Raw genomic sequence first — 13,109 nt, 5'->3', positions numbered from 1 at the left:
CTATCCCGCGGCCCCAGCCCTGGGGCTGGTGCGACAGGGAGAGGCACTTCTCCCCCCCAGCCCAGGGGCTGCTGCAGGGAGAGAGATCTGGAGGTGTCCTCTCTCTCTGCTGTAGCCCAGGGGTAGCCTGCACCCCAAACCCCTCATCCCCAGCCCCACCCCAGAGCCCGAACCCGCAAGTGATTCATTCTGCACATGCATGGGAAAAATTAGTGGGAACACTGATCCGGATGCATTTCCCTGCTGCAGTTTCCTCATCACTCTAGGGCATTATTTGGGTGTAGCTTAAAGTCCTCTTAGTAATCTAGGATCCTTCCTCTCCCCACTGGCCTTCTGCACATGGCTTCTCATTCAGGACATGGAATCTCTGGTCTCTCTCTCTCTCTCCCCCAAATTAGTTTGCTTCCTTTCCCCTGGCTGGTCCCCAAGTTAAACAAGATCCACTGCCCACTACAAAACCATGCCTCCCTCTTTGCCCAAAGCTTCCTGGGCATTTTCCACTCTCCAAACCCCAGCACCATGCATAGAAGTTGAAAGAACTAGTTCTCCCACCTTCAGCCAACCTATTGTCTCAAGGTGTTTCCACCTGAGTAGGTGACCATTAAGGTTTAATAGCTGACCATCCCTCGTCTGGCAGGTAATGAAAAAGCCCCATCAATTCATGGCCAGATCACTAAACACTGAGGCATTCCATGACACAAACATTTCATAATAACCAGAATTCATAAGCTGTACATAGATAGATTCCTCAAATCGTCCTAAGGGTCATTCTAAAGAACAGATCATTTTTAAAGCTGCTTCTGGCCTGCAATAACATGTACATCATCCTCTTTGCCAATTTAAGCAAACATTATTCATTTTTACTTTGTTAGACTTCAGAGCAACGCTTTTGGATTCATAGTGCTGTCTCTTAAATGTTAGTATTTTTCTCAAAGAGACACTTCTGATGGTCCCAGTTCTGCACTCTTTATACAGAAAAGAAAAATCTGGGGTGAAATCGTGACCCGATTGAGTATTGCCATTTACATCAATGGGGCCAGAATTTCAGCCCAGTACTTTTGTCTGTGTAAGGAATATATTAGTTATAGGTTGGTTTGAAATAAAACTTATTTGCTTTCTTCTAATTTGTGTGCCAGTATGTGCTCTGGAGGATGGACACTGAAATGTATAAGACTCCTCCAACCAGTCACAGGAATGGCCGATACAAAAACCCAGAGGATGAATCACTGGAAAAGAAACCTGGGATTTGAATAGACTGATAGGTTTAAAAAAACCCCCACCAAACAAAATAAAGGAACAAACCTCAAAAAGCAAAATAATTTCAAGACCAATTTTGGGCTTTTCAACCCTGAGAGAATAAAGGAGGCATGTGAAGATATATTAAAATAACTACATTATCTTATTGCTGTGTATAAACCTCCTGAAACCATGAAACTGAAATCTGTTTCTGTACTAAAATCTTTTCCCCCTGCATTTTGCATTCTTGTTGGATTGGTGTTATGAGGTTGTTCCTGGACTGTTGGCAAAATTTTTTGTATTTTTAGAAAAATAGTATTTTTTTTGGAAAACTCCTTGCTGTACAAAGCATGACATGGGCTTTGCAAACATAAGAAGAAGAAAAGCTGGGTCCAGTTTAGCCAAACTCTTATTACAGTACCAACCGACAACTATCATGACTCCATCTCAGATTGTTAATATTTGATTGAAGTAGTACTATAATTTTCCAGTATTTGATGCAAAATATTCGTTCTTTTTTTCAGCTGTGGAATACTGATTCTTTTAGAATTTGCTCTTCATTTATTGTAGGCAGTGTTGTTGTAGCCATGTTGGTCTCAGGATATTAGAGATAAGGAGGTGAGGTAATATCTTTTATTGGATCTTTTATCTTCTGCTTGTCTCTCACCAACAGAAGTTGGTTCAATAAAAGATATTACATCACCCACCTTGTCTCGCTTTATTATTATTATTATTAATTATTTGTATTGAGGTAATTCCTAGTGGTCCTAGCCCCACTGTGTTAGGCACTGGATAAACCAGGGATTGGCAACGTTTGGCATGCGGCCAGCCAGGGTAAGCCTGCTGATGGGCCGGGCCGGTTTGTTTACCTGCCATGTCTGCAGGTTCGGCCGACCGCAGCTCTCACTGGCCGCGGTTCACCACTCCAGGCCAATGGGGGCTGTGGGAAGCGGCGGCCATCACATCCCTCGGCCCACGCTGCTTCCCGCAGCCCCCATTGGCCTGGAGCAGCGAACCGCGGCCAGTGAGAGCTGCAGTCGGCCGAACCTGCGGACGCGGCAGGTAAACAAACCGGCCCGGCCCACCACGGGGCTTACCCTGGCTGGCTGCATGCCAAACATTGCCGATCCCTGGTATAAACATATAACAAAGAGACGATCCCCGCCCCAAACATCTTGCAATCTAAGACAAGAGACAACAGGAAGCTATGACAAACAGATAGCAGAAGCACAAGGTAACAAAGAAATGGTTCTGGTCAGCTTGATAAGGAGCAGTGACAGGACATGAACAGCTTTACCATTGTTTTTTGTAGGCATCACAGTAGAGGAGAGTTTTAAGGAGCGATCTGAAGGAGGACAACAAGGTGGCTTCGCAGATTTTTATGGAAAGCTGCTCCCATGCATCCTTTATTAATCCCAGGAAAACTGCTGTTTTGTGACACAGTTTGTGGCCCTGTTCACATTAGGAAAGCTTTCACTGGTATAAATACATAGATGTAGATGTTTAATATGGTTGTTTAGGTGCTAACGCAATATAAATATTAGAGGCCCTTTTGTGCCAGGCACTGTACAGCCAAGTCAGCTCTCACAATGGAGTCGAGAATCAAACCCTTTATATATATTTATTAACTGCTCTCATTTGTCTCTTTTTTTATGCTATGTAGCATTCCATGAGCTCTTTGGTTGATAACAAGACTGTAAACCTAGGTAGTACACAAACTGTGCTCTCTCTCACTCACTTACTTTTAACCCGTTATATAAACACCCACTAATAACCAGTACTTTCCTATTAGGTATTTAAATGAGATACACCAGTGCAAACTCTTTATGTTGATGAATTGCACCATTGCCAAGTGAAGCATCTAACATCAGCGCAAATTTCCTTACTCTATATACAGGGCCCATGAAGCTAATAACAGAAATCTCCATCTTATGATTGGACTTTATTTTACAGAGAAACATAAGAATTGCCAAACTGGATCAGACTAGTGGTCCATCTAGATTACTATCTTGTCCCTGAGAGTGGCGAATATTAGCTGCTTCAGCGGAAGATGTAGAAAATTCCGTAAGGGACAGTTATGGAATAATTTGCGGGCAGGAGAAATTTCTTCCTAATCCTCATCAGTCTGTGACTAGTTTATGCCTTGAAACATGAAGACTTATATCCTTTCTTAAACAAGCAACCCTCCTGCCCTTATCTAATGTAACTGCGAACGTTCTAATTACCCACATGGATTTCAATCTCTTTAAAAAAAATTCCTATTCTTCTTACAATGCATATACCATTTTCTCACCCATTTAAAATAACTGACTCTATACCTTAGCCACTTGTAATTGATACTGTTCAGATGCATCCTGACACCCTTTAACTGAATCTTGAAGAGTACTGCCACAGAGGCCAGACTGGCTGGACGGCCAAGATGCATTGTGTTAGCACAGGGTCTAAAGTTTCTTGTCCCCTCAGTGGGTCTTTCTTGTATATAGGACAATCTGCCCTGAAATAATTGCACTGTTTTTAGTCAGAGATGATGGCATGATGCCAGCTGTCAATGTTAGTATTCCAGTGTCAAGACCAAAACTTTCTGTGAATAGCACTGGAACTGGGCCACTTATAGAAGAACAAGATGGCTACGCATACATAAAAGTTAGAGCCATTTCATCCAGCTCAGAGTAGCAATGTTGAGAATGAAGATCATGTACATAGTATGAATAGAATGTTAAGTGACAAGCCTTAGTAAGATATTTGTTTGGCAGCAGCAGCTTCTGCTCTGGAAACAGTAAGCCAACTGATCAGCTGGCTAATTTTTGTTTTAGTTATTGCTTTAAATCTGGTATTAATGGTAAAGTTAAAGTATCAGTGAAAATACTTGATTTTGTCCTCAGACAGCACAAGTTTAGCAGTATTCTAGCATATACTATTTAGTTGTAATTATTATTTTCTGTTTTAATATGAGATTTATGAATCTAATGGTTTCTCCATGCTGAATATTTCCATTCCAGATCCAGTCATTTGTACTGTTGCAAAGTGTCCAAGAGTCATAAAAATGCTCAGGATTGATTTGTGTCCTTTCCTTTCAGAAAATATTAAGCATTGGTACATTTTGGAAGTATATTATGCTGGATTCTGTGGTCTTCTAAGAAGGGCCATACTGGGTCAGACCAAAGGTCTATCCAGCCCAGTATCCTGTCTACTGACAGTGGCTAATGCCAGGTGCCCCAGAGGGAGTGAACCTAACAGGTAATCATAGAATATCAGGGTAGAAGGGACCTCAGGAGGTCATCTAGTCCAACCCCCTGCTCAAAGCAGGACCAATCCCCAGTTTTTGCCCTACATCCCTAAATGGCCCCCTCAAAGATTGAACTTACAACCCTGGGTTCAGCAAGCCAATGCTCAAACCACTGAGCTATCCCACCCCCTAATAATCTTGGGATCTCTTTTCCTGCCATCCATCTCCACTCTCTAACAAACAGAGGTTAGGGACACCATTCCTTACCCATCCTGACTAATGGCCATTAATGAACTTAACCTCCATGAATTTATCTAGTTCTTTTTTAAACTCTGTTATAGTCCTAGCCTTCACAACCTCCTCAGGCAAGGAGTTCCACAGGTTGACTGTGCGCTGTGTGAACAACTTCCTTTTATTTGTTTTAAACCTGCTGCCCATTAATTTCATTTGGTGGTCCCTAGTTCTGGTTATTATGGGAACAAGGAAATAACTTTTCCTTATTCACTTTGTCCATACCACTCATGATTTTATATACCTCTATCATATCCCCCCTTAGTCTCCTCTTTTCCAAGCTGAAAAGTCCTGGCCTCTTTAATCTCTCCTCATATGGGACCTGTTCCAAACCCCTAACCATTTTTGTTGCCGTTCTCTGAACCTTTTCTAACGCCATTATATCTTTTTTGAGATGAGGAGACCAAGAATTTAAACATTCTCAAGAATAATTTTAAAAAGCTCCCACTCATTTACATCAATAAATCATGAAAACATGTATTCTGCTGCTGTTTCTATATATAAAAAAGAGAATTTATAACATCTATGTCTCCAGGACAAAGACATACAAACATTTTCAGCAGGGCAAAGCGGAAGAAAGAACTATTTTCCACAGCAATGGAATGCATCCTGATTTGTGCATGGCAACATAGAAAAAAGACCAACTTTGAAGGCTGCTTTTTCTTCGTATCACTCCAGAAAGAGGCATATTATAGCCTCAAAATTCAGTTAATATTTAAAGGTAAAGTGTTTACAGGCTTACATGGCTATGACTAGCTCAAATGAGACAGGAGATGAAGAGTTAAGGATATATGGTCTGGTTATTCCTTGAGAATGAATCAGTACAGTTCATTTTTTCCAGTAGAGAGATGGTGAACTCCATTTTCATTTGTTCCGTGTTCCAGTCTTTCTGTAAGGAAACACTGGGCTATAAAATGTGGTGGACAACTGTTGCTTATCTCTGTTTTTTTGCATATTCCTGATCTTACAAAGTACTTGGAGTTGTCTACAGAAGAATGGGGTCCTAACATCTACTCACATATGTAAGGGGCTGTATAATAGGACAAAATTGCTCCTGTTGTTTTATTATTCTGTTATTGTTTGTCAGGGGTTAAAAAAAGAGGTGATACTTTTCCAAATTCCACCCACACAGTAAACTATGCCCATACAAGTTACCAAAACAAGAGGCTACTCATAGTAGACTGTATAGATGTTCAAAATATATGATTATGTGTATGCTCCACTGGGCTCCTTGATCTTGGCTCCCCTTCAGTGGCATTTGAATATTCCCAGGGACTTTTGCTGGACTCCTGGGGTTTGGTTTCCCCTCAATCAGACTGGACCCTGTTAGGTTCCTTGAGCGTGACTCCTTCTCGAGATTTTAAAAGGCGGGGGTATCTCCCAAATGCCCACCTACTGATGGTGCTACCAGACTATGCTCACAGTGGACGGTACGGCTCTTACGATCCCCTCTTCTTTCTTACATCCTTTCCTGAGTAATGAAATAGCTAACAATACTGACACTTAAATTTATCGCCAGTGGGCACGCCAGTTAAGGTGAACGAGGCAGTTCAGATCTCTCAGACCTATTGTTCTAGACTCCGGAAGAGGCTGCTACTTGCATTACACTTTATGCGTATTTCTGAGGTTTCCCTTGCTCCGAAAGCAGCCAGAGACCAACCCTTTTTTGCAATGAAAGCTCAGATTCCGTTGCACAAGGCAGACGCTTGGGAGAGTTGTCCATGTGCCATGCTGCCAAATGCTGGTCCAGCACTGGCTGCGCTGTTTGGTCAGCCGATGACCGGCATGGTATTCCCCCCCCCCCCGCCCCATTCAGTTGTTTTCCCATGATCTGGGCAATTAGCCTTCGGCACAAGGTAGCCAGCTAATGGCATGGCTGGGCTGGCTCCCGGCCCAGCAGCCCTTAGCCTCTGCCCTGGCTGGGACTGGGGCCAGGGGCGGGTGCTGCAGCAGCCGGAGGGGAGCCTGCCCCCTCCCTTCGTTGTGCGCGGTGCCACCCTCGCCTGCGCGCCTCCCGCCTCGCCCCCCCCGCCCCGGCCTGTCCCTCCCTCGCGCTGCGCCTCGCGCGCGCGGCCCCTCCCGCCTCGCTTCTCCCTGTGTCGCGCGCCCTCGTCACCGCCCCCTTCTCGCCCGCCGCGCGCCGCGGCTTTCCCTCCCGCGCGCCCACCCGCCGGAGAGTTACCGGCCTCTCGCGAGAGCAGGGGAAGGGGGCGGTGCCGCCGCCGCCGCCGCCGCGCTCGTTCCGCGCCACAGCCGCCCTGACAGGAGGGCGGGTGAGGCAGCGGCGGGGCTGGTCCCTCCGCTCCGAGCCGAGGAGGCGTCGCCGGCTCGGCTCTCCTCTGCGTGACTCACCCCGGCCATGGCCGGCCGCGCGCCGCGGGGGCCGCCGCTCCGCCGCCGCTGAGGAGCCGCCGCCGCCGCCGCCATGAAGAAGGGCCGCTCCCGGGGGGACAAAGCGGGGCCCCCGCCGCCCCCCAGGAGGGAGCCGGCCCGGGCGGCCGCCGCCGCGGAGGGCAGAGCCGCCCCGGCGGGGGGCGGCAGGAGGGAGCCGCAGGGCGCCAGGGCCCCGGGCGCCGCCTGCAGGGAGGCGAAGGAGAAGGTAAAGGGGGCACCGCGCCGGGTGCGCTTCCACCCCGCGGCGGGGGCGGGGGCGGGGGGCGCGTTGCGGGGCACCGGGCCGGGGTGACTGGGCTGCGCGGGGTGTGCGGGGGGGCCCGTGGCAGAGCGGGGGGGCCGGTGGGGCGGGGGCTGTGGGTGTATCATGGGGTGAAGGGAGCCGGCGGCGCGGGGGCTGGCGCCTCGGGGGGCGGGGGCCGGCTGGGTGCCTCGCAGGGCAGCGGGCCCGGGGGGCGAGGGCGGGAGGCTGCACGCACCTGCGTTGCGGGTAGGTAAATGGTGTGAGGCAGGCGTCGGGGAAGGGGACGTGATGGGGTATGCCCGGCTTGCCGCAGCCAGGGGGCAGCCAGTCCGATACGGGGTGCCTTGGGGTGAAGAGAGGGAAGCGGGAATGGGGAGAGTTGTGACCATGGGACCTTCTGGGGTATGGACATTGCAGGCGGCAGCTGGGGTTGGCGTGGCTCTGATGGGGTTGGCTGGATGAGTCTGGGAGGTGGTGGAGGAGGTGTGCGGCACTGGCTAGAAGCTGGTTTTAGGGGGCACATGATGCAGTATTATGGGCGCAGCAGCGTTTGTTGGAAAATGCACATTAAATTCATCCTGACAGGCAAATGGTTTAAGAAACAAGGGAAGATAGAAAATGTATCTGAGAAACTAGTGAATCAAAAATTGAGTCCTGGTCTGCGCTGCTTTGAATGTGTAAAGTGCCAAATAAATGCCAACTATTATTATGGCTCTTTGAGCCAGAGCCCACACTGTAGACTGTACCAGGGAAGGGGGAAAAAAGAACGTAGCAGAATCCAGCTTTGTGTAACATGCTGGCTACTAGTATTAATAATATAATTATAGCTCTCCTTATTGAAGGATCCTATCCTAGATTATTATTAATAAAAGTGTCTATGGTAAGTCTGTAGGACTGGTTAATATTGTCTTGGTTCTTTATATAAGTGATTTCTATTGTGCCCAGAGAATTAACCCTCTGTATTATAGTTCTCTAAAGTTTGTAAAATTGTTTAAAACTCAGAAAACTCAGGACATGTCAGCTTTTCAAACCCAGCTTGTTTTTTCTTCCCTTAAATGTAACTTTTTTTCTAATTAAAAATAAAATGACGAATTAGACATTTTGAGACTGCTATGATTACCAAGAGGTTGTAAATGCTTTAGTTTAGACATAGTTAAACACAATTTAACAAATAACTATTTATTTTAATTTTCTCTCTCCATTTCTCCCAGAACATGGCAGATGAGATTTATCAGGTTAGAAAGACTGGTGAACCTTTTTAGTGACATTGATTTTATTTGTAGAGTAGCAAAAGGTACAGTAAGTATGCAGACTACGGTAGTGCAATAATGCATCATTTTACTTGACCATTTTGAGAGTCATATTAAAAATAGAGCTCTCTGGGTTCTGTTTTGTGTCAGCTAAGCAAATCCTATGTCTAGATTTTCTCTGGAGGTGACCCTGTTTCTTCTGTATAGATTGCAGGCATTCTTAAATGATTAAATAACAGCTGCATCTGATGAGAGAAGACAAGTTAATGTCTATACAAAACTTGGAACATGAGTACTAATATAACATTATGGTATTGAGAATCATCTTCTAGTTGGTATTTTTTGCAAATAGTTACTTTCCATATCTTTGCAACTAGTAGTCAGAGTAATTTCATCAATATAGATCGTAAAAATCTATCTGCTGTAGGCCCTTGATTTTATTGGTTGCATGTATCACTGCTTGTGGCACCTTAGAGACTAACCAATTTATTTGAGTGTGAGCTACAGATCACTTCATCGGATGCATACTGTGGAAAGTGTAGAAGATCTTATTATATACAAGATCTTCTACACTTTCCTCAGTATGCATCCGATGAAGTGAGCTGTAGCTCACGAAAGCTTATGCTCAAATAAATTGGTTAGTCTCTAAGGTGCTGCAAGTACTCCTTTTCTTTTTGTGAGTACAGAGTAACACAGCTGTTACTCTGAAACGTATCACTGCTTGTCATTTTAAGATTGTTTTGATATGTTGAAACTGAGAAAAGGTTTTTTGTTGTGAAATGAGATTACTAATTTAATGTTTGTCACTTTTGTTTTGAAATATAGCATCTGAAACAGAAAACCGTATTTAAGCTGCTTTATAGAAAATAAGCTTAGTTAGTAGTTAAACTATTACAGTCTAATGGAGGACTTAATTTTGATAGTGATATGAAACAAGAGTGGAGGACCAATCTGTAAGCTCCATGGGTATGTGTGTTGATGAGAATCTGAGTCTTCCCTGCTGGGAAGAGGGAATTTGCTGGAATTCCTATTAGCATGCTGCCTCCCTGGACTCTGCTTGGGGTTAGGAGTGGGGGTATTTGTGTTGGCTTTGGGCCAGAGGATGTCTGATAAAATTTAAGTCCTCCTTTGCCTGCCCTTGCTGATGCTAATTGCTTTCCAAAGTAGTAAGAGTAACCTCCATATGTTTATCAATTTCAGAGTTTGGCATATTATAGGAAAACTAACCAGAGTCTTGTTAATTTTGCTCTGCTGTTGCTTGGAAGAGTTAGGAGCTGCACTAGAGCTATCTGTGAACTTAGAAAGATAGAACTGCATTGCTTTACATTTGGTTCTTATTTAGAAGGTTCTCTTTGCAATGGTAAGGAATGGAAACCTTTTAATGACATCTTAAATTCTTCATAAGATTGATGGTCTAGGTCCTATCAAGTAAGTGAATGGATTTTTCGAGGTCCATATTAATGAATGGATGTGGGATGGTGCTGAAAGGTCACTGTTAATGCCACCTTGGTGGCTGGGTGCTATGCGTCCCTTGTGTGTGGTTGCTAGCTTGAACGTAGAAGAGGGGGAAGTTATATATATGTGGCAGTTCTTGCCAGTATTACGTTAAAACGATTTGGAATCAAGTTGTGCACTAGCTAACCCATGTAACCATGTGATCTTATTATTGTTACCCTTGTGCTCCCTTTCCTTCTATCTTATGTTACATGTTGTGTCTTGTCTTAAATTAGATTGTAATATCTTTAGGGCAAAGAATGTTGCTTTATGTATTTGTGGAACACGTGGCACAGTGGAGCCCCAATTCCAATTTTAGGCCTTGGGGCACTACTGTAACAAAGGTAATATATAGGCCTTTTCATGAGCATGTAGGACGTTGGCTCTGGGGTGGGGGAAATGCACATGAACGTGTATGTCATTTAACCTTGCAAGGCTCAAACATGTATATCCAGGTAGCAAAAAGGTTATTTTGTTGAAACTTCTTAAGATAAATCCATTTTTTACTCTGTCTATGGCACACTGACAAAGCAGCATATAGAAGATGTTCATGTACTTCATTACTTGTTTTAAAAAAATCTTACATGTACCCCTTCTGACTTTGTAATTCTGTCTGAGTTTTTGAAGAATTAATATTCAACTACAAATATTTTGACATCTGAAATTTTAAAACTGTACATTCTACAATGCGGTAGATGTTCTTTAAGGAAGGTCAAATTTTGGCTCCAATTTTCTTGATACTTTGCCATTAAAGAACACATTTAATCATGTCAGTCTGGTGGTTGGAAAATTTAGAATATATCAAACTGAGTCAAGTAATTAGGGCCCCATCCTTGCAGTCTAGTTCATGTGGATGGACTCTTGGGCATTTTTGGAATGTCACAGAGTTTAGTGGGTGGGGTGGCAGGTGGCAAGTTCAATCCACTTGTATCTGATTGCAGGACCAGGAACTAGAAGCAAAATAGGCACCTTTTTAAAATCTGTCTTCTCAATTGCCCATTAAAATAGTGGTGCGTAAAGCAACATTTGCAATGGCAAGATGTTAATTATGATTGAGTGCTGTCTGTGTTCTTGACATTCCACAAAACAGGAAAATGACCCTACTCCTTGAAGTTATAGTCTGTTAGATACAAATAATGCATTTCAAATACGGTTGTGTGTTAAAGGCAAGAAAAGTGTGCTAAAAGAACATTAAGATTGCAAAGTCAAGGACTCAAAAATTAGGGACTGCCAGAATTAAGATTGCCTGCCTTCTGTACACAGGAGAGGCTCTCTTCCTACTGTCAGTTCAGGTTCCTGGACCAGGACTTGGCACAGCCTGCAGCAGCCCAGAGCTGCTATTGCAAGAGAAGTCCTACTCAGCCCTACGTTAGAGCATGTTCAGTGTGGATGGAATCTTTGGGAAATATAGTTACTAAGAAATTGCTAGTATGCAAAGCATGTGCAAACTGCAACTTTTCTAAGGTTTATAACTTGGCCAAATTTGGGCGGTTTTTTGGGGAGAAGATAACTCATCCCTGATGCAGAGGCCACCCTCATGCCAAACCTTAAGCCCAAAGCATGGGGAAGTGTGCTTCTCAAAGAAAAGGTTGCCAAAATTTTTTTATCATAGGCAAAATGATGTATTTCTCCCTAGCCTCATTATTGGAAACACCAAACTGTTTTGTCATCTTAAGATTGACACCCAGCATGGAAAATTTCAGCCCACATGGTTAAAGTTTGGCAAAGCATAAGACAGTGTTTTCAGTTGCTTATAAATAGGAAATGTCAGGCAATCATAATAGCCAGCACTAGCAGCCCCACCTATAATATGATTTCTGTCTTCCATCTTGAGTTTTCAGTGTTTTACAGTATAAATGTGTAGAGGGAGATCTTTGAAGACTCAGAGGGCAGTTTGATGACCAACTCCTAAATAAATGGGAATTAAGTGCCAAACTGCCCTTTGTGCCTTTGAAAATCTCCCACATAAATGTACTAAGTCTCTGAAGATCCCTATGACATACTCGGAGCACGGTAAATGTTATCTCCATTTTATAGATTGAGAAGTTGACTTAGTCCACATCCACCCTACAAACTTTGGTTAATGCAAGTTATGTCAGCATACGCCTACTGACATTTGTATATCACTTGGGTGCATGAGTTCTTCACTGCTTATGTTGGAGTTGCACGTACTCACGAGGAATGCTTTTGTTGATGCAAGGTGTTGTGGTGTCCCAGTGTGCCACACACGACCATCTGGTGCAGTACCTTTTGGGGAATATTTGCAATGTGTTGTGGCCAGAAAGAATAGTACAGGGGTCAAGTTCCCAACATGGAACTTTCTTCTTCCCATAATGCCATCCGTATCCCATAATTTTCCTGCCTTTTAAAAAATTCCACAAGCCCACATCGCACTTCTCCATGTCTGCCATTTCTGACAGATGTATCAAGCCCCAGCTCTATATTAGTCTCTTGAATGGAGCAAATACAGGACATGTGATTCTCATGTATTTGCAGACCTGCAGGAAGTAGTGCAACAGTGGGGGACATGACTGTTTTCCAAGGACAGTTTGCTGAGGGACATAGTGGAAAAACAATTCAAGGTAGTTGTTGGCATTCATGGAGTAGCTGAGGATGGTGAGGCACAGTTTCTGGGCCTGAGAAATGAGCACCAATTTGGTGGGATTGCATCATAAATAGGTTTGGAATGACAAGCAGTGGCTGCAGAGTTTTTGGCTGTGAAAGGCCACATTCCTGGATCTCTCTGGCAAGATTGCCCCAGCACAGGGGCACCAGAATGAGAGCTGAATTGCTACTGTTCAGTGCAAAATTGTTTTGGAGTTGGAAAAGCCACAGTGAAGCCGTTGACATGTGAATGTTTAGGGTTAATCATGATCATCTGCTATGCAGGACTGTGGCTCTTGGCAACATGCAGGACACAGTGGATGGATGTGCACCAATAGGGTTCCCGAACTGTTATGGAGCGATAGACAGC

At 44.4% G+C, this 13,109-nt stretch overlaps 2 protein-coding genes across 8 annotated transcripts in view; one reads left to right on the top strand and one right to left on the bottom strand.

The window, feature by feature from the left end:
* Window positions 1–7,357, bottom strand: part of LOC140916342 (riboflavin-binding protein-like) — a 33,520-nt gene extending 26,163 nt beyond the window's left edge. The window contains exons 1-2 of one of the 2 annotated variants that reach the window (XM_073357856.1): window positions 7,106–7,357; window positions 5,496–5,642 (exon numbers count right to left, since the gene is read on the bottom strand). Coding sequence is in view for 1 of the 2 variants with exons in the window: in XM_073357855.1 (XP_073213956.1) it covers window positions 7,106–7,180 (75 nt within the window). In the remaining variant the exon portion in view is untranslated. The remainder of the gene's footprint in view (window positions 1–5,495; window positions 5,643–7,105) is intronic. The other variant, XM_073357855.1, reaches the window with a different exon arrangement.
* Window positions 6,960–13,109, top strand: part of MAST2 (microtubule associated serine/threonine kinase 2) — a 388,109-nt gene continuing 381,959 nt past the window's right edge. For 4 of the 6 annotated variants that reach the window (XM_073357844.1, XM_073357842.1, XM_073357843.1 and 1 more), the window contains exon 1: window positions 6,960–7,352. In XM_073357844.1, the coding sequence (XP_073213945.1) occupies window positions 7,179–7,352 (174 nt within the window). In that variant the 5' untranslated portion in view covers window positions 6,960–7,178. The remainder of the gene's footprint in view (window positions 7,353–13,109) is intronic. The other 2 variants (XM_073357847.1, XM_073357846.1) reach the window with 1 other exon arrangement.

The sequence above is a fragment of the Lepidochelys kempii genome, chromosome 8 (genome assembly GCF_965140265.1).
Source record: "Lepidochelys kempii isolate rLepKem1 chromosome 8, rLepKem1.hap2, whole genome shotgun sequence".
Lineage (NCBI taxonomy): Eukaryota > Metazoa > Chordata > Testudines > Cheloniidae > Lepidochelys > Lepidochelys kempii.
Note: the sequence above shows the minus strand (reverse complement) of the source record. Positions and strands in the feature narration are given on the sequence as shown.